At 48.1% G+C, this 20,398-nt stretch overlaps 1 protein-coding gene across 1 annotated transcript in view; it reads right to left on the reverse strand.

The window, feature by feature from the left end:
* ZFC3H1 (zinc finger C3H1-type containing) overlaps positions 1–20,398 on the reverse strand; it is an 844,920-nt gene that overhangs the window by 602,893 nt on the left and 221,629 nt on the right. The window contains exons 14-16 of the mRNA XM_085652529.1: positions 9,196–9,327; positions 8,154–8,705; positions 7,002–7,111 (exon numbers count right to left, since the gene is read on the reverse strand). Coding sequence (XP_085508655.1) covers positions 7,002–7,111; positions 8,154–8,705; positions 9,196–9,327 — 794 coding nt within the window. The remainder of the gene's footprint in view (positions 1–7,001; positions 7,112–8,153; positions 8,706–9,195; positions 9,328–20,398) is intronic.

A 20,398-nucleotide genomic window follows, 5' to 3' on the forward strand; every position in this document is an offset into this window, starting at 1 on the left:
ATGGTGTGGGCACAGGAGCAATAGCCCTGTGCCCCTACAATACCCAGATCCATTCCCGGGCACTGTAAGTGCAGTGCTGCCATTTAAGAGTACATGGTGCTGAGAGCTCGTCAAACACGAGCTCCACAGCACCATAATGGCAACACTAAAGACTGGGAAGTTTGGTATCAAACTTCTCAGCACATTAAACCCACACTGATGCCAGTGTGAGATTTAATGTACCAAGCACCCCACAGGGCATCTTAGAGATGCCCCCTTACAACTAACCTACAATTCACGTCTGCTCTGAGGCTACCCAGGCTGCCACACAGCAGACACGTTGCTGGACCCCTGGGTGGGAGAGCCCCTGCTCTCCCGGGCCTGCAACAATGCACATCCTGGGTGAGGTGATAGATCTCCTCCCCCAGGATGAGCAAAGGGAAGCTTCAAAGGCCTGCCGCCTCTAGGAGTTTCCCCAGGCCACTGCAACCCCCCCACTCTGGCGGGAAGCTTGGCCGGAAACCGCATACAAGGACAGGGGATGTGCCAGCCTGCCCACCCCACCCCTCAGGTGGGGGAGGCGAGGTGAAGCACATCTCCGGGCTCTCGCCTTCTTGAAGATGGGAGGCCCTACCCTATCAGGATTAGGCTACTGCCCCCCTCCCACAGGAGAGGGGCAGGATAGGGGGTGTACCCACCCCGGGACAAGGACCCATTGGTCCCTGGCCTTCACCTACCTGTAACATCCCTAAATCTAGTATTTAGGGGCACCCTGAACCTTCCTTCCCCAGATTCCAGATTCCGAAATTAGAAGAAGAGCGAGAAGAAAAGACGACCTGCCCTGCAGCTGCAAAGGAGAGGGAGACACCAACTGCTTTGGCCCCAGCCCTACCGAAAACGTAATTACTTAGCTGTTTTGGATAAAGGTCCCAGTACTGAGTCTAGACACCCAGTACTGGATTACAAAAGTAACGATAATCTACTGTACCTGTAACCTACATTTCCTTCCATAGGGAATCATTGATTGTTTGCTCTGAAATATTTTGTAAGTGCTAACTTTTGAAATAGCTAAATATTAGTTAAAAATCATTACAGTACCAAAGTCGATTTTCAACAGCTGATTCTGAGAACTGACCCAGGAGTGGATCTAGGATCCAAGCCTGGAATTACAAAAGTAATCTAAAAAGTAATCTGTTGCATATAATTTGAATTTATCATTGAGCTCAATGTATTGTGTTTAGAAATAGAGTTGCCTACTGCAACTACTTGTAACTGTTTACTAAAAAGTCTATTGCATATACAAAAGTATTTTTATGAAACATCTCCTGTCGAGAAAGTATATTTTAATTCCAAGTGTTGGTTCTAAAATAAAACAAGCATATATTTTTAATATACAAACCATTGGCCTAGAGTTCAGTTATTTAGTGTGTGGAACTATTTGCTGACAGTGTGTACAACAAATGCTTTACACTGTCCTCCGATACTGCTTTACTGCTCGACCAGGCTACCACTTTGGAGAGTAAGGTTATATCTAACTTTAACCTCTGTTAAACCCTTGGGGTCTGTGGACTCTGTACACCCTGTACCTATTAAGGAACAGTATATACAGAGCCACTTTCTCACAAGGGGTAAAAAGCGTAAGTTTGCGGGCACGTGCCGAGAGGCTCACGGACTTGGGCGTAGCCCTGGAGTCCTTAAAGCACTCCAGCGTACTATCCGCTTTGTCGCCAAAAAGGCAACTACCATCGAAGGGCATGCCAATGAGGGTGCTCTGGACATCCCCGTAAAAACTCGTGGAACGCAGCCAGGTGTGGCGACGAAGCGCCACCATGGTAGACATTGCCCTGCCCAGCAAGTCCATGGTGTCCAGTCCACATCGGATTGCATGCCGTGCCGCATCCCGCCCCTCGGCAAAAGCCTACGTGAGCCGCGTCCGGGCAGCACGTCCTCCACCGTATCCCACAAGGAGTGGGAGTAACGGTCCAAAAGGCACGCGGTGTTGATAGACCGCAACCCCAAACTGAGGAGAAGTTTCATCCCAAACTGTTCCAACTTTCGGATTCCCGATCCGGGGGAGCGGACGGGAAGGAGGTCTGGGAGGTAGAGGCCTGGATAAATAGGCTCTCGGGCGTGGGGCGCAGAAAACTGGGGTCGCCCGGTGCAGGGCGGTGGTGCCGGGCCACATTCCGGTCCACAGGAGGAACTGTGGAGGGCTTGGACCAGGTGCCTTTCAGAACGTCAATCAGTGCTTCATTGAACTGCAGCAGAGGCTCTGAGTAGCTTGGTGACGGTTGGAGCACTTCAGTGAGATTAGTCCTCACGGCCACAGCAGGCAACTCCAGCCCAAGGGCTTCTGCCGCCTTGCCCAGCACCACAGTAAAGGTAGCACCTTCCTCCGAAGCCACGGTCGGAGGAGAGATGAAGCCAGTGTCAGGGGAGGTGTCAAGACCACTGGCATCCCCCAATTCGTCTGCCCAGTCCTGAGATGACTGGCCCTGCCGGGCCAGAGGGTCCTCTGACCCCTCCCAGTCCTCACCGTCAACCGATTCCTGGTATACAGGTGGAATGATCAGAGCCGGGCGGAAGATGAAATTGCCACCCATCGGCGTCTGGTGCGGCGCCGCTCCTACGCCGGGCCCGGACTGGGACTAAACCGGGGAACGGCATAGTCTGAAGGCGGCGCCGGAGGAGTCGTGAGGTCGACCGGCACCGACTGGGATCCAGGCCAGAATCCCTCTGGGACCTGTGGCATAGGGACCGGAGTAGATGACGGTGCCGGAGCCGCCGGCTCGCTAGGCCTCCCAGTCAAAACTGCGAGGCCCGAAGGCGCACCGGCAGGCGTCTATGGCGGAGCCAGGTTCCTCATGGCCATGAGGAAGGCACTGACCTCCGCCGGAGTCGCTTCAGTCCCAGGGACCGGAGGGTATGGGGACGGACGGGGCTCCTGCGGCGTGCCAACCGAACCCTCAGCCGAGTCACGCGAGGGGTGCCAGAAGAGCGATGTCACCTCTTCGACTTCTTGCTTTGCTTCGACTTACCGGATCGCGAAGACTTGGACCCCGACGAGCGGTGATGGCTGCGGCTCCGCGACCGGTCCCTCGACCTCCTCCTCGACCGGGACCTTGAACGGCGTGGAGCAGACTGCCGGAACTCTAGCAGCTTGCGGGACCACTCCCGCCTAGCCTTCGAAGTCAAGGCCTGGCAGACCAGGCACGACTCGACATCGTTGTCGGCCCCGAGGCAATAGAGGCACCGGCGGTGGTGGTCAGTTACCGACATCAGTCGGTAACAGCAGTCACAAGCCTTTAATCCAGGGATTCCTATCAGCACCAGAGTCGAGGTCGACGAAGAATGGAACCAAAAGAGTTCAAAAAAGTTTAGTCAAAAAGTGACAAAAAGGGTAGGCTTTTCCCGGATCAGCGCTTACTGGCGCAGAAAAAAGAACGGACGCAAGCACGCGAGGGCGGCGTCTAAGTACTCAGACGACGTCATTCCGGCGATCATGACGCCGACGACGGACAGAGAGCCGCAGACGACGCCTAGCGGCGCGCAAGTGTATTGCTGACGAAAAATCTTTCCGGATCCAGATTGACGCCTGGGGATATTCTAAGGTGAGGAATCTAACGAACGTGTTTTTCAGATACTACTTGTAGGAAGCTGGCTCTGTATATGGTATACCACAAGGTGATTATACAGTGCATAGAGTCCAGAGAATCCCCAGAAGTGTACAGGGCACAATGGAAAACCCAAAATGCTTTACTAGTGGTAGTGTGGGCGAGCAGCATAAGGCCTAACACAGGAGTGTAAGACATTTATTGCACACACATTTAACAATAAGGGACACACGACTCCACACCAATTTTATAAAAATAAGCTTCCCTCGAGTTTTTAGTCAAGACCAAGATCTTTTCAATAAGGTAAGTACGTTTTGCAAGAAAATTACTTAGATTTTTAAAAGTCAACACTTAGCACTTATGCTATGGAGAAAGCATCAAACTTACAGTATCAGTCTTCAGGACTAAAGATCAGCAAGGGTAAGGTGAGTACAAAACTGCACCACCAGCGGCAAAAGGGAGGCCGGGTGCAGAGGTCAAAATCTGAGTTTGGCCCAATGAATTTCAATGGAGACTATGGGTTCTGAAAACCACACTGCTTGCAGGTGGGTATATTGATTGAAGGAGCCAAACTTCGGGGGCTAGACCAAGCACTGGGGTGGCCACAAATTAGCACCAATCATTTACCATCAGCGACACAGAGGTGGCCGCCGGATGCAGAGTGAAATCCCAGCGTCGGGCGCCTAATGCTTTTTAATGGAGAACTTGCTTCGGACAAACAGGCTGCAGGCGTTGCACCGGACATTGCAGGAGGGAGACCAACAACAGCAGAGGTAAGTAGAGATTGTAGGGGGTCACAGGGGCACCATCAGTTCAGGTCACCAAGGCCCAGGTGCTTCAAGTGCAGGGGTGCCTTTAGATGTCGGATTATATATATTTATTTTTTTACCGGAGCCGGACGCAGTCAGGTGGAGCTTCTTGATTCAGGCTGCAGGTGTCATTATGGAGTCCAGCATTGGTGGACTACTCCTGTTTTGGATCAGTGGTCCACCTGGACATGGACTTGTCTGGTGCAGAGTGGGCAGGACTCGTGTATCCGGAGGGCACCGGAGTCCTTTCTATAGGTTTCTTTGGGACAGTGCTGCTATCCTCTGGAGTCGCTGGTCTGTGCCAAAGGGCAGGCAGTCTTCCTCAGGTTCTGAAAGACGCTGGCTGCATGACCAGCATCATCATCTTCGCAGGGTCTTTGAACCTGGAGCAGGCCAGTAGGGCTGGGGAAACTCAGCAGTCTTCAGGCTTCACTGCACTGCGTCATCTTTGGCCTGCTTAGGTCGGCAGTGAACTAGTTTCCAGGTGTTGGGGAGCCACTTAAACACTAAATTTAGGGGCGTTTTAGGGGAGTAGCAGGTAGTGCCAATGAGCACCTAACCTGGGGTGCCTACGTCCTCAATTTTACCACCCTCCTGTGGGAGGGGGCATAGACCTAGTCGGACAGGAGGGATCTCCCCAAGATGGTTTTCCCACCCAAAGTGGGGGTGTAAACTGGGGGCTGCCATCTGCAGGTAGCAGCAGCAGCTGGGGGTCACATTGCAAAGGCGGCAGTCCTTTGAGGATTCCCTCTCGAGCACTGGGCCCATCCTGGGGGAGGAGGTATGACACCTCCACACAGGATCTGCATTGTTTTTGGTCCCAGAGAGCAGAGGCTCTCCACCCAGGGGTCCAGAAACATGTCTGGTGGTGGCAGGCTGCCTACAGCCAGTCTGACCACACCAGGGTGGATAGGGTTTCAGAAAGCACCCGTGAATGGTACATGTTACAATAAATCCCACACTGGACCATGAGGGTGAGACGTTGCAATGGACAGCTATGCAGTTTATTGAAGGTAGGCAGTCGTCCTGTGAGGAGTCAACTTTTGTAGCAGAGTCATCAGGGCTGGAACAAGAGTCAGTCACTGGTCCCTCTTCTTTCTTGCTGTTGCGACTCTTCTCTGTCCGGGCTTTGTAGATAGTCCGGAGTCTAACCTTTAGGGCTTGTGGTTGCCACCTAAATACTAGATTTAGGGGAGTGACAGATTGGGACCAATGGTCCCTTACCTGGGGTGTCTACACCCTATATTATACCACCCTCCTGTGGGGTGGTGGGGGGAGGGGGGCATAGTCCTAGCCCTGATTGGTTAAGTCCCATCATCTGCAAGATTGTGGGCACTGAAAATGTGCTTCACTTCACCTTCAGCAGCTGTGGGGTTGAGTTGACAAAGAGAGGCACACCTGGGGGGTTGAACCAGGGTCTGCCATATGCTGCTAACAGCAAAGGCTGGGGTCGCATTACAAAAAGGAGGCAATGACTTTGAAGCTGGGGGAGGAGGTGTACTACCTCTGTCCAGGATGGGATTTGTTTCTGGCCTCAAAGCAAATGCTCTCTCCCTATGCGCCCAGAAACATGTCTGGTGGTGGCAGGCTGCCTAAAACCAATCAGAGACCAAACCAGGGTTGGTAGATTTTCAGGGGGCACCTCTGAGGTGCCCTCTCAGTACATGTTCTAATAAATCCAACACAGGCGTCAGTGTGGGTTTATTATGAGAAGTTGTTTGGTACCAAACATTCATGGGTTCAGGCAGCCACCATGGTGCTGGGCAACTAGAGTTGCCAGTGCATGTATTCTTCATGAATTCCCTGGCAGTTACAATATTAAGAATAGGCTTAAATATTGTATGAGTATATCTGCTCATGCAGATCTATCCATTCCCGAGATATAGTGCACCCTGCCTTTAGGCTAGTAAGGTCTGCTAGAGGGGTGACTAACCTATACCTTAGACAATGCTGCTTGACATGGCACACAAGCAGTGTGCCCTGTCGACTTTTGTTGTTTTTCTCTGCACAAAGGCATACAGGCTGCAGTGCCCTAGGTACCTGGGGTACCATTTACTAGGGACTTACAGGGGGTTCTGAAGTACTGCCAATCATGGTACAGTTGTAGGGAAGGGGCTCTGACACAGGTGACCTGGTCAGCAGGGACCCTGTACACTTCAAATTAAAAACCACATCATTTTCCAGGCAAAAAGTGGGGGCCTAACCATGTCAAAAGAGGCGCCCTCTCACGGAGCTTCATTGGGGGTGGGGGGAGGGATGAGGAATCTATACAGTTAAGAACTTAAGGATTAAGTGTATGGGGATTCTAAAAACCTTAAGGGCTGTCTGCTCAAACTCGAGGGAAGAAAAAACTCCTGTTGAAAAGTAGGTCTGCTAATCAGATGTTCGGCATGATAGCTGAGCATGGGTGTATGTCAGTTTCAACTTTTATCTATATTATTCAGAAATTATCAGGTAGTCAAGTTCTGGAATAGGCTAACTGGAGAGTACGGAAACTAGAAGTACCATTAAATAGGCTTTTAGCAGTCACTGCATGTATACATTGATTAACTTACATGGCCACTTCAAAACGGCATAAGAGAAAATGAAAATTGCATACCTGTAGGATTTGAAAAATAGGAGAGGACTACGATATGGTCCAAAAGGAAACGGTTTTATTTCACTATGCTTGGTGTGTGATGTTACAATATCCATATTTAGAGAAATTTCCTGGGAAGTAATGAAAAAAGCCATTAATCTCACTTAAAGCAAACATTTACCTTTGGAATAAAGCAATGATGAGTCATTGATGTTTAGTTCTAGCAGAATGCCTTGCCACTGTAACCTTAGCCCAAGTACGTACTCAATTACATTAATTACTTTAGGCAAAAATAAATAGGCAAATTATTATTTGCTTTACCATAAAATATATCATTTCAGGAATACACATCTGGAAAACGTTTTCCTTTGCTAAACTTAGACCTAAAAACATCCTTTAAAAGAAAAGGATAAATCACTTTCTAAAACTCTAATAGGAGCGCACCTACTGCTAAATACAGTAACCTAGAATCAAACTTCAGTGCTTTGAGTAAACATCAAAATGTGAAACAATCACCACAACTGTTTATGGCGTTCTGAACGCTGTAAAAGAAAGTTAATGGGCGAAATGCTGGACAATGCAAACATTCACCACCAGTCACAAGGATCTGGGCTAAATCGATCATTCTTTTGCTCACCACACCACCCCAGTTTGGAACCAGCCATATGCAAATCAGTCTTGACCGTGGTCCCAGTGGGAACAGTCCAGCCTGAACTGCCAAGCCAGGTCCTCCCTGGACCGGAAACAAGCATCCTGGGACTGGTTTCGGGGCATCACCCTTCATCAGCCAGGCCAGCTTGAATCCAGTGGTGCAGTGACCACAGAACCCACGTCTGGGCATACCCTTCCCATTTAGAGCGATATATGCAATAGAAACAATTGATGGACTGAATGCTGCACAATGCAGTTGGGGCTGGACTATTCCCATTGGGCACATGGTCAAGACTGATTTGCATATGACTGGGTCTAAACTGGAATGGCATGGTGAGCAAAAAAACAATGGATTTCGGCCCAGAACTCTGTACTGGGGTGAATGTATGACATTGTTCTGCCTTCTGTCCATCAATTGTTCTTTTTGCAGTTATGAACGCTGTTGCAATAAACTAGAACGTCAGGGTTAAAAAAAAAAACAAATATAAAGTAAAAACAAAACAGTAAAGAAAGCTCACTTACCTTTCCACACAAATGCTTGGCTGTCAGTGGCACTGTCAGGGAAAGGTTTTTTGCCAACAACTCCTTCAGACTCTCTGCTTTAGCATGGAGCTTCTTTAGTTCATTGATATTCAAACCATGAAACAGTTCAGGTGTTTCTGATGCCTTTTTAGCAGGTTTGCAAATTGCTTCTTTGTTAAGCAGAGTTTCTGTGTGCTTTAGATTAGGCTTAGTAAAAGAAGTGGACTCTCGAAAAGACCGCCTTCGCTCTCTGGTTGAGGTAGAAAGTACTTCATCATCCATATCATTTTCTTCAGTGTCAATAGTAATCTTGTCTTGTGTGAGGTCATGAAGTGAAGGTTGTGGAAGTACAAATGCAGGCACTTCAAGGGCTGGACTTTCAAGTGACAATTCCTTTGTTTTAAAAGCTTGAGTCGCTTTCAGTTTCTGAATCTTTAGGGCATACTCGTACTCCAATTTCTGTAACCGTTTTTTCTCTAAAGCGATTAATTCAGCTGCATTCTTTTTCGGACTGGACGCAGGAGAGTGATCCACTTTGGAAATTTTATTTGGCTATAGAAACAAAAATACATTCTTTTTTTTATTTCATTTTGTAACATTTTTTATATATCGCAAACTTCACCCGAAGGTATCAGGTATCAGAGCGCTTTACACGAGCACCAGTTGCGTTTTACATGAGAACACATTTTTGTTAGGCATGGGGAGATTACGTAATTTGCCCAGAATCAAAGGATGCTGCATGACCTTGCCGAGACTCAAACCTGGTTACCCAGATTTGAGGTCGACCGCCGTAGTAGTTAGACTAGCGCCTCTCCCCATTATTACACTTTAATGTCTTGAAACACTGATGACTAGATTGGAGCACATGCAACACTGAATTTATAAACAAAGTCTTCGAGAAAGAATTCTTAAACAATCCAAAAACATTAGGGTTTTTTTTTTTTTTGTTTTTTTTTTTACATTTCCACAAGGATTGTCAGAAAAATCTTTTTTGGGTAAAGTGCTTACTGGAAACAAAGGTATCAGGTCTCCATTAACTTACTCTAAAGTTGTCTTGCTCCTGTTTTCTTTTTCCGATTTCCTGGCTGGCCACTGCTTTTGCACGAGCAAGCTCTTCACCATATTTTAATGCCAGAGATTTCTTCACTAAGACACGCTGCTGGACTTTGTGTATCTGAAAATAAAAGGCATTTAGAGCAGTACTGTCCCCTTTGGTGTTCAAAAGTCTAATAGTATTGTGTAAGGAAGGCAGATTAGCAGTGTACTTTAAATGTTCTCCATTTCAAAAAGTTATCACTCTGTATCAAAACGCCATCACAGCTGAGGCTTACAAGGTGCAAGCCACCAAGCAACTTATAAGGTGAGTAATGAGATACAAGCTAAGATCTTACTAACTTGGTACTTTCTATTCAAATAATTCTTTAAATTACAAACTATTTTGAACTTCAAACTAGATGGGTGAAAAACTGAAAGGTATACAGCTGTGCTTCTGCATCCTAGGCAGCTTAGTCCCTCAGTTCTCACAATGTAGTTTGCCATTGATCTCACCAGGAGCAGAGACGGACAGCAAGTGTCAGTGATGTAAAGGGGCCAATGCAGTTAAATATCAGGATGATAATGGCACAACGTTTCCTAGACCATCCAGCTCCTTTAAACGGCACCTGGACAAAGTGACAGAGCAGTATGGCGTAAAGAGGAGTGGAGTATGCATAGTATGTTACCGTACTGCCATTACAGACAACACATTTTCAATGAAAATTACCATTATATTGCATAGAATTTATTGATAAAACTATACAGCGCACCAGCGATAGTGTATGGAAACAGACATTTAGTGTATTGACTGTTTTGATCCCATTCAATATTTGCTTCCTCCACACTTCTGAAGTATAGAAAAATGTGCTTCATTTGGGTTTTCCGAATTCTTAGTATATTCTGAAATATTTGTTCAGTTCATTAACTGACATTTAAATATTGCTGTGTGCTAGAAAAAATTAACTAGTACATCGCAACATTGTCACATAAATCATCCCACACTGCAGTCAGAGAAAGAAAAGTGACCACCAGTTTCCCTCGGAAGACAGAGCTTAACATTTGGATTGTCTCATTTACTCCTGAACTCCAACATGGTTATTGGCAAGTGAAAATATGAGTCCAGTAGATAGAGGGAAGAAATATAGTCCCCCAGTATCCATCACCTGCAAAATCTCCAGAAGTGAGAGCATCCTGAAAGGTTGTTTTCTTTTTTTATTAACTTGTTCAATAACCTGAGATCCTTTACTTGCCTTCACTTTCTAGATGACTGATCAGAAGTGGAAACAGAAACCTATGCTGATTGTGCGGCATCTCCTCTATTGCGTTTTTTTGAGAGGAGCAATCTTACTTCTTTTTTGAGAATTCGAACAGGAGGATGGGGTGTCTTCTGTGGATGAACTTTCGGAGGTTCTGAACAAATTTGAGGGTGCAACCATGCTGGTATACGTCGAACACCCATTTGTCGGAAGATATGAGCTTCCATTGATTGAAGAATTTGGATAACTTGTGACCAAATTGAAATGGAACTGTGGTGAGAAGCCTGCGGTACTTCATAGTCTCCTGTTGGTATCCTGAGACTTTACTCCCAGGCTGATGGGCTAAGTCCCAGCCGTCTATAAGACGTGGACGTTGTGGTTGGCCTGTATGAAGGAGCTGAATATTGCGAGCAAAAACTGTTGAACGTAGGGCTGAAACGACTTTTGGAACGGAGGTCAGGAGATATACTAGCCATAACCCATGCCTCAAAAGGGCTGTAACCTCCTCTGTAGTAAGTTTCCCAGCAACTTAGCAATGTGTCGTCGACGTGTATTCCAAAAAGATACTCTCCAACGAATGGCAAGTCCAGTATTTTGGCCTGTACCTTTGGATGAAATCTACTTGCTTTAAGCCAACCATGGCATCTCAATATCGCCTCTCCAGCCATCAAGGCTGTGGAAGAAATATCCAGGGCAACAAATGATCTTGGAAAAGGCCTTTTTACCTTCCGCCAGGATCTCTTGCCTTTTTTTTCCCATGTCCTCAGGAAGATACTCGGAGATGAGATGTCGGACCACATCTGCCAGATATCTCCCCAGGATAGCTATGCATTGGAGGCTCTAATTGAAGTAGCCGCTGTAGGAAAGTGGGTGTCTGTTGCACTACCTTCCTTAACGTTTTTCTTGATTTTGATGCATCTTTGGCAGTGTGTGCGCGCTGGGTACCTGCTAACCAGGTTCCCAGTGCCTGGTTCCACAAATGGCAGACTTCGGGCTCACATTCAAGTCCCTTGTAAAAGGTACCAGTGGTACCAATGGTCTTGTGACCAGAGAGGGTCTTTAAGGGCTGCAGCAAGTACTGTGCCACCCTAAGAGACACCAAAAAGCCATACTGCCGCTGCAGCCTGCATCTTTTAGTGCTGATAAAAGTGAAGTCTACTTTGCACACATTCCTGTGAGCCAGGCCTATCAGCACTGCAAGAGTGTAGGAAAGTGGCTCTGTATATACTGCTCCCAAATAGGTACAGTGTGTACAGAGTCCACAGTCCCCAGAGGTCAGGCAGAGTCTAAAGTTGGATATAACCTTACTCTCTAAAGTGGTAGCTTGGTCGAGCAGTAAGGAAGTATCAGAGGACAGTGTAAAGCATTTGTTGTACAGTCAGCAAATGGTCTCACACTCAAGAACTGAACTCTAGGCCAATGATTCGTATAAAAATATATGGTTGTTTTATTTTAGAACAATAGGTATTAAAATATACTTTCTCAGAATGAGATGCTTTAGTTAAATACTTTGCAATAGGCAATTGACTTTTGTATGTAATAGTTACAGTTTGTTGCAATTGGCAACACAATAATACATTGGCCTCAATGGGAATTTTAAGTTAAACGCAATTGATTACTTTAAGGATTACTTTTTTAACTCCAGGACTGGATCCTAGATTCAGTCCTGGGACAGTTCTTGGAAACAGGGAGTAAATAAGTGTTAGTTACTGTTGTGATTTTTTTAAGCAATATTTTACCATTTTAAAAAAGTTGACATTTTCTAATCAAATCACCAATGTTATCCTATGGGAGGAAATTCACTTAGCAGGTAAGTGGGGTTATCGTTACTTTTTCAAGGTCAGTGTTGGCTCCTGGATCCAGCACTAGTGTACCACCTGTAAGCAGTTGAGAGACTGCGTTTAAGTTATACAAGCGATATTTTTTTTTTAAACACTTTTTATTGATATTTCAAGCGCATTCATAACAATCTTACATTGCTTATAATGAGGATCATTCCAGAAATACATGTATATTCAGTTAACATCTGACACAGTAATACATTGATATGATCACATCTTATACCATTCCTCCGAGTTAACGCCCCATCGAGGATCTCAACACCGCCACAACCGTCCCTCAACTTCTTAATCACTAATTTCTGATTCTGAGTTCTCTTTCGGGGGCTCGCATATATCCCCACGATACCTGTTCCACCCCCCCATATCTGAGTCCATTTTTTGGGGCATCCTCTATGTACATATACTGCCTTTTCAGCAATCATTGTAGTATCCATGTCCCTGCACCACCGGGGGGAGGGTAGGGGGCTGTCCGGATCCCCATCTCTGTGCTATGTTTCGCTTTGCCATCCTCATGCCTAATGTTACCCATGTTTGCGTTGTGCGGTTAAGATCTGTGGGTTCCCATATGTTAAGGAGGCATCTCCTTGGTTCTGGGAGAGTCGTGATTTTCATAAACTTGAGAAAGTGTACGCATTACCGCCATCCAGTATTGGACATCCATGGGACAGGTCCATAGGGTGTGAAAGAGAGTCCCTTCCTCTCCACAGTGTCGAAGACATAGCGGCGAGTCTGTCCGCTTGAGCCTATATAGGAGAGTTCTGGTATAGTAAGTGCGATGTAGCATTTTTAGTTGTATTAGTTTGAGTTTTGATGGTATCACCACCTCCCTGGGGGACGAAAGGGCTTCTTGCCATTCTGTGCCGTCGAAGTCTCCTATTTCAGCTTTCCATTTAGATTTGAGGACTGCTAGGGAGTCTGGCTGATTTATGATTTTGCAATACGTTTGAGATATAGTTTTTTGTTGAGATGGCCCGTGAGGAGTCTATCCTCCAATGGTGAGGATTCCGCAAGCCGTGTGCCTGGTGTGATCTCAGCCATAAGTGCGTGTCTTATTTGTGTATAGCGGAATTTTTCGGTGTGCGCCAGGTCGTATGTAGTCTGTAATTGGGCAAATGTAAGTACCTCCCCCTTCTTCCAGAGGTCTGACTCGCGAGATCCCCATCAGATCCCACTGCTGAAATCCCTTAGTGTTACGCAACATACCCAGTCGTTTCGTGTCCCACAATGGCATAACCTGTGTTATCTTTCCCTCCCACCCAACGCCCACTGTGCCTCAAACCATATTTGTATAGTGTATGCCGTCGGGCCCCTGAGGTTGTGTCTCCAAAACTTGTTATATAGTACTCCCATAACTCCACCCTCGCCCAGTAGGTGCCGATCCATACGGTATGCTGGGTCGTCTCCAGATATGTGAAGCCATTGGTTTATAACTACGAGCTGCAAGGCCCAATAGTATGTTTTTATGTTAGGGAGGGCGATGCCTCCGTCATACCAGCTTCTTATTAATTTATGAAGTGCTATTCGTGATGTTTTTCCCTCCCATAATAGGTTGGTCACTTCAGCGTTTATTGCTGTAAAGTATGTGTGGGGGATTGGGAAGGAATATGCTACTTACCAGTATGCATCTGTTCTTGGCGTGTAGAGCTGCAGATCTATACACTGTGCATAGATCGCCATCTGGTGTTGGGCCCGGATGTTTGCAGTTTGTTTTTCTTCTTGGACAGTGTTTGGAAGTCACGAGTTCGGTGACTCCTCCTTCAGTCCGTACTGCGCATGGGCTTCGGCTCCATCCTCAGATTGTTTTTCGCCAGCAGGGAAAAGATGGAGCGTAGCGATAATAGTAAAGAAACCCATGTGTGTTGTATCTAAATAAGATAGACTGGAACGGATACAGGTAGCCGGGGAGGCGGGTGGGCGTGTATAGATCTGCAGCTCTACACGCCAATAACAGATGCATACTGGTAAGTAGCATATTCCTTTCGAGGCATATGAACTGCAGATTATACACTGTGCATAGATTATATAGCAGTACCCAACCCTAGCGGCGACCACCGGTATCCGTTGCAGTGGTTTGAAACAGTGTCTTTAATACAGCCTGGCCCACACTAGCTTGTTGTTTGGCGTGCACATCTACACAGTAATGTTTTGTGAAGGTGTGCGGTGTTGACCATGTGGCTGCTTTGCAGATGTCATCTAAGGGTATGTTCCCTAGAAACGCCTTAGAAGCCCCTATCTTTCTTGTAGAGTGGGCTTTAGGTGCAACAGATAATGTTCTTTTTGCCTTGTGATAGCAAATTTGTATGCACTTTACAATCCACCTAGCTATCCCTGATTTTGAGATGGGGTTGCCTTTATGTGGTGGAGAGAACGAGACAAACAGCTGTTTAGTCTTTCTAAAAGATTGCGTTCTTTGTATATAGTAAAGTAAAGCCCTTTTAACATCAAGTGTATGTAGAGCCCTTTCTGCAACAGATTGAGGTTGCGAGAAAAAAACCGGTAATTCCACCGATTGATTGAGATGGAAGGGGGAAATGACCTTGGGCAGAAATTTTGGATTTGTGCGAAGTATCACCTTATTGTGATGTATCTGTAGAAAAGGTTCTTGTGTAGTGAACGCTTGTATTTCACTAACCCTTCTAAGGGAAGTGATAGCTACGAGAAAAGCTGTTTTCCAAGTAAGGAACTGTAGCTCACATTTATGCATTGGTTCGAAAGGCGGTCCCATCAGCCTTGTAAGAACTATGTTTAGATTCCACACGGGTGAGGGTGGTGCTCTTGGTGGAATTACTCTTTTAAGGCCTTCCATGAAAGCTTTAATAGCAGGCACTCTGAAAAGTGATAAATGCGGTCTGTTTTTTTGCAGGTAAGCATCAATTGCTGCTAGGTGTAAACGGATGGATGTGTATGCCAGGTTACACCTTTGTAGATGGAGCAGGTAACATATGATGTGCTGTATGGATACATCTAAAGGGTTGATTGTATTGTTACGGCAGTAAACAACAAATCTTTTCCACTTTGCGGCATAGCATGCTCGAGTGGTAGGACGTCTGGCTTCCCTGATAATGTTCATGCAATCAGGGGGAAGGTTAAGGTATCCAAATTCTAGGACTTCAGGAGCCAGATCGCAAGGTTGAGCTGAGCTGGGTACGGGTGCCTGATTTCTCCATGGTTCTGGGTTAGGAGGCATGGGGACAGGTGTAGTTTTTGGTGTGGTACCACTGAGAGCTGTAGTAGTGTGGTGTACCACGGCTGCCTGGCCCCTGTTGGAGCTACCAGAATGAGTGTGAGGGAGTGCTGTTGTAGCTTCCTTACCACTAATGGAATTAGCAGGAGAGGTGGAAAGGCGTATACACCAATGGGTGTGGGTATCTGGCGGCGAAGCTTGGGCATTTTTGTTTTCGTGGGTGGCGAAGAGGTCTATCTGAGGATGCCCCCACTTGTGAAAGAATGGGTGAAGAACTTGTGGGTGCAGTTCCCATTCGTGCTGAGCAGATCTGCCATGGTGTTTTGTATCCCTGGGACGTGTTGTGCCAGGAGAAAGACTTTTTGCGGGATTGCCCATCTCCATATGCTCTGTGCTAACCGAGAGAGCTGTGGAGAGTGTGTCCCCCCCTGTTTTTGAATGTAGTACATTGCAGTCATATTGTCTGTGCGAATGAGGACTGCTTTGGCTGAGACTTGTTTCTGAAATGATTTCAGGGCTAGAAAGATCGCCAATAACTCCAGATGGTTTATGTGGAGTAACTTTTGTTGTGGCATCCATATACCTTGCACTGTGAGGTGTAATAGATGTGCTCCCCAACCGGAGAGCGATGCGTCCGTTGTTAGAATTACCTGAGGAACCGGGTCCAGGAACGGTCGCTCTTTGGAAAGATTTGTGGTGTTCCACCACTGCAGAGAGCGATGGGTGCGACCGTCCACCAACACCAGATCTGTCAGTTGCCCCTGGGCCTGGTTCCACTGGCGTGCTAGGCACTCTTGGAGTGAAACGCATGTGGAGTCTTGCATGAGGCACTATGAAGATGCAAGATGCCATCATCCCTATTAGCTTCATAAACACTCTTGCTGGGAGAGAGGGCTGAGGAATGAATCTTTGACGCAAGGCTTGTATGCTTGCGATTCTGGCTGAATTGGGATAGGCTATAGCTTTTGAGGTGTCTATAGTGGCACCAAGGTATTGCTTTGTGTGAGACGGTATCAGCTGGGACTTTTGGTGGTTCACCGTGAAACCTAGCTGGTGAAGTAGTTGGATGGTAGTGTTTGTATGTTGCACACATTGGTTGTAGGACGTGGCTTTTATTAGCCAGTCGTCCAAGTAAGGGAAGACGTGAATGCGTTGTCTTCTGAGGTGTGCCGCCACTACTGCTAGGCATTTGGTAAACACTCTTGGTGCGGTTGTGACCCCGAAGGGGAGAACCTTGAACTGATAATGTTGGCCGTCCACTACAAATCTGAGGTACTTTCTGTGAGAAGGGTGTATTGGAATATGAAAGTATGCGTCTTTCAAGTCCAGTGTGGTGAGAAAGTCGTTCTGGCAGAGGAGTGGGAGAACTTGTTGGAGAGTTACCATGTGAAAATGGTCTGAATGTATGTATGCATTTAGAGGCCGGAGGTCTAGAATGGGTCGTAGAGTCTGGTCTCTTTTTGGTATCAGAAAGTAAAGAGAGTAGACCCCTAAATTTTGTTGATTGATGGGGACCTGCTCTATAGCCTGTTTATACAGGAGGGAGATTACCTCTTGTTTCAGCAATGTGGTATGTTCTTGCGACATTGTACGGTGCCTGGGTGGAATATTTGGGGGGGTGGATGTTAATTCGAGACAGTACCCTGACCGAATAATTTGGGTCACCCATTTGTCTGATGTTATGGTCTCCCAGGTTTGAAGGAAGTCTTGTAGTCTGCCCCCGACCGGAGTGGAATGGTCTGGGGGGAGCGGGGGAAAGTCATTGTGTGGGCGGTGTGGCAGAACGGGCGGTGTTGGTTTTGCCCTTGCATTTACTATCGTTTCCTCTATATCCACATCTTTGATTGCCCTTTGTTAAGGTAGTCTGAGGAGGGGACTTGTAGGATGTGGAGGCGTTATCGGCAGAGTAACCCCTGCCAGTGCCTCGAAAGGAGGAGCGGCTAAAAGAGCGTCTAGGAGTGTGGGACTGTAATGCTCCCATAGACTTCGCCGTATCTATCTTTTTTCATTTTTTCCAGGGCTTCGTCTACTTTCGGGCCAAATAAGTGTTGTTGGTTGTTGCTGGATGTGGGGCTGGATAGCACCTCTGGGGCCACAGATTCTAAGCCTAGGGCAAGGCGCGCATTCCAGGACCTTTGCCGTCGGTTCTCACTGACGGATATATGGCGCAGGCGAAACCCGAACACTACTGACTACACACTTTTCAGGACAACACAACACTTGGACCAGAATTGACTACTGGCTCCTCTCCCCGGGCCTGGCCCCTTGGTTCCGCGCGTTGAGGACGTTCCCAAGAACGTACTCTGACCACTCCCCAGTCCTACTTGGCTTAGACGTTCCTCGCCCTGAGGGTTTTGAGCGGCAGTGGCGTTTCCCTGGGAGGGCGCTATTGGATGACCTTTTTGTACATGAGGTTTCCGAGGCGATAGAGGACTACTTCACCATAAATACTGGCTCGGTGGACTCGTGGGCAGTGCTCTGGGATGGGTTCAAGGCATATATCAGAGGGGTTTGCATAGCTAAGCACGCGGGGGTCCTGAAGGTATTGCGCGCAACAATAACACAACTGGAGACACAGCTAGACGCGTTAGACACTGAGGCGCAGCAAGCACCCTCTGACGAGGTATTTATCAGGCGCTTACGCCTGTTGTCCGACTTCCGGGAGGCCGCGGACAGGGAGATCCTTTATTTGGGGAAATACCAGGTTGCACGTAGGTATGGAGAGGGGGACAGGCCAGGGCGCACGCTAGCGCAGGCCTTACGACCACCATACAGCAAGTCCCTGATCGCCGAGGTGCGGGGCACGGATGGTGAGCTCCGCACAACGCCCGCTGAGATCCGGGACGAATTCCTGGCCTACTACACAGATCTATACACCACCAAAGCCTTTTCTGATCTGCTGGCGCCCAAGTTAATAGAGGTGTATGCTGAGGCCTTGGAGCGTGGCTCCCTCCCGTCTACTCTGAGTGAGGCAGTCATTGTGCTGCTCCCGAAGCCAAATAAGGACCAGACGTTGTGTGGGTCGTACAGGCCCCTCTCCCTCTTAAACACTGACTATAAGATCTTGGCCAAGATAGTAGCCAACAGGCTTTCCCAGCTGATGGAATTCATTATATCGCCCACACAGTCTGGCTTTGTCCCCCGCCGCTCGACGTCGCTGAATTTGCGTACGTTGTTCACGGTTCTGCACAGAATTAACCCGACCACACCGGCTGCAGCGATCCTCCTAGACACCGAAAAAGCGTTCGATTCTTTAGAATGGCCTTTCTTTCTTTCCGTCATGGAGCGCATGGGCATGCCTGCAAACTTCCTGGCGACTGTCAGACTTCTCTATAGTCGCCCTACGGCCCGTTTGCGTCTCAACGGCACGCTATCTCGCCCATTCTCGCTCACGCGCGGTACGCAGCACGGTTGCCCGCATTCACCGCTCTTGTTTATTTTGGCTATGGACCCCCTGATTCGGCATTTCCAGGAGCGGCACCTCCACAGGGGTCTCCAGTTTCGGACGGGCCCACTGCTGGCCTCTCTCTATGCCGATGACACAATCCTGTATGTCAGGGAGCCGCAGGCCAACCTTGCCCCCTTGATACATGAAATCCTTCGTTTCGGTAGCCACTCGGGTCTGGGCATAAACTGGCATAAGTCCATCATCTTTCCATTGACTAGTGGCACCTCCCCATGGCAGTGTGAGTTCCCTCTGGAGTGGTGCCCGGACTCGGTGCGGTACCTGGGCATACAAATACATTTGAGCACGGACGAAATCATCCGCCTCAACTATGGCCGCGCGATTGCGCGACTGGAGACTCAGGTGGATGGGTGGCTGCGGCTCCCGCTCTCTATGTCCGCTAGGATAGCTATTCTTAAAATGATAGTGCTCCCCAAATTTTTGTATCTTTTCAATAATATCCCTATCCCTCTAACCCGGACCTTTTTCTGCACCCTGCGGTCCCTCATGATTAGACTGGTCTGGGGGGGGAAACACCCTCGGATCCGCTGGGCGACTCTCACACTCCCACAGGATCGAGGTGGCCTTGGAGTGCCTGATTTATATTTATACTACCTAGTCGCTCAGTGTGCACATGCCTATGCCTGGTATCACCCTGATGCTCGGATCCCATTCCTTCGCCCAGAGGCGGACTTTGTCCTCCCGGGTCGCTTGTCGGCGGTGTTGCCCAGAGGTGTCCCCAGAGACCCAATGGACATTCAAACGGTATCTACCACCAGCTGGGCGTGGAGCAGGCTCTCGCGCTATTTGGCTCAGCCTCTGCTGTATTCTTCTTCCCTCCCGATACCCAACCCTGGGCTGTTACCGGGCACGGATGAAGCACTGGTGCAACGAACGTTGACGAAATTTGACCTCACCAGGATCGGGGACTTATACCCGGGTGGGCACATTTTCTCAGCATCGGAGGACGCGCGATTCAGTGATGCTACATTCATGGACCGGTTCGTTCTTCGCCGGCTCGATTGCGCCGCCCGGGTGGAGATTAAGGGATTTCCCCTCGAGCCGGCCTCCTTGGAACCCCTCACCACCCTGATGGACGCCGATACGGGGGCACATATTGTTTCCAAGCTGTACAGGGCGTGCGCAGCACGGGTCCCCTGTACGGACGATCGTGCGCGGGAGGAATGGGGAACAGACCTGGGTAGGCCTATCACGGACGAACAATGGACGGCATGTTGCAAGGTCACCGACACGGTGTCACTGAACAGTCGACACAAACTCCTACCCTATAAATTCCTACGCCGTTGGTATACGACCCCTGTTAGACTCCATGCCATTGATCCCGCGCGGCCACACACCTGCTGGAACTGCGCTACACCACATGCCGATTTTGCACACATGTCTTGGACGTGTCCGAGACTACAGACATTCTGGACACAGGTTTACAAGATCCTAGAAGAGATGCTAGAGCTGACTCTGGTTCC

Source organism: Triturus cristatus, chromosome 4_1 (genome assembly GCF_964204655.1).
Source record: "Triturus cristatus chromosome 4_1, aTriCri1.1, whole genome shotgun sequence".
Taxonomy (NCBI): Eukaryota; Metazoa; Chordata; class Amphibia; order Caudata; family Salamandridae; genus Triturus; species Triturus cristatus.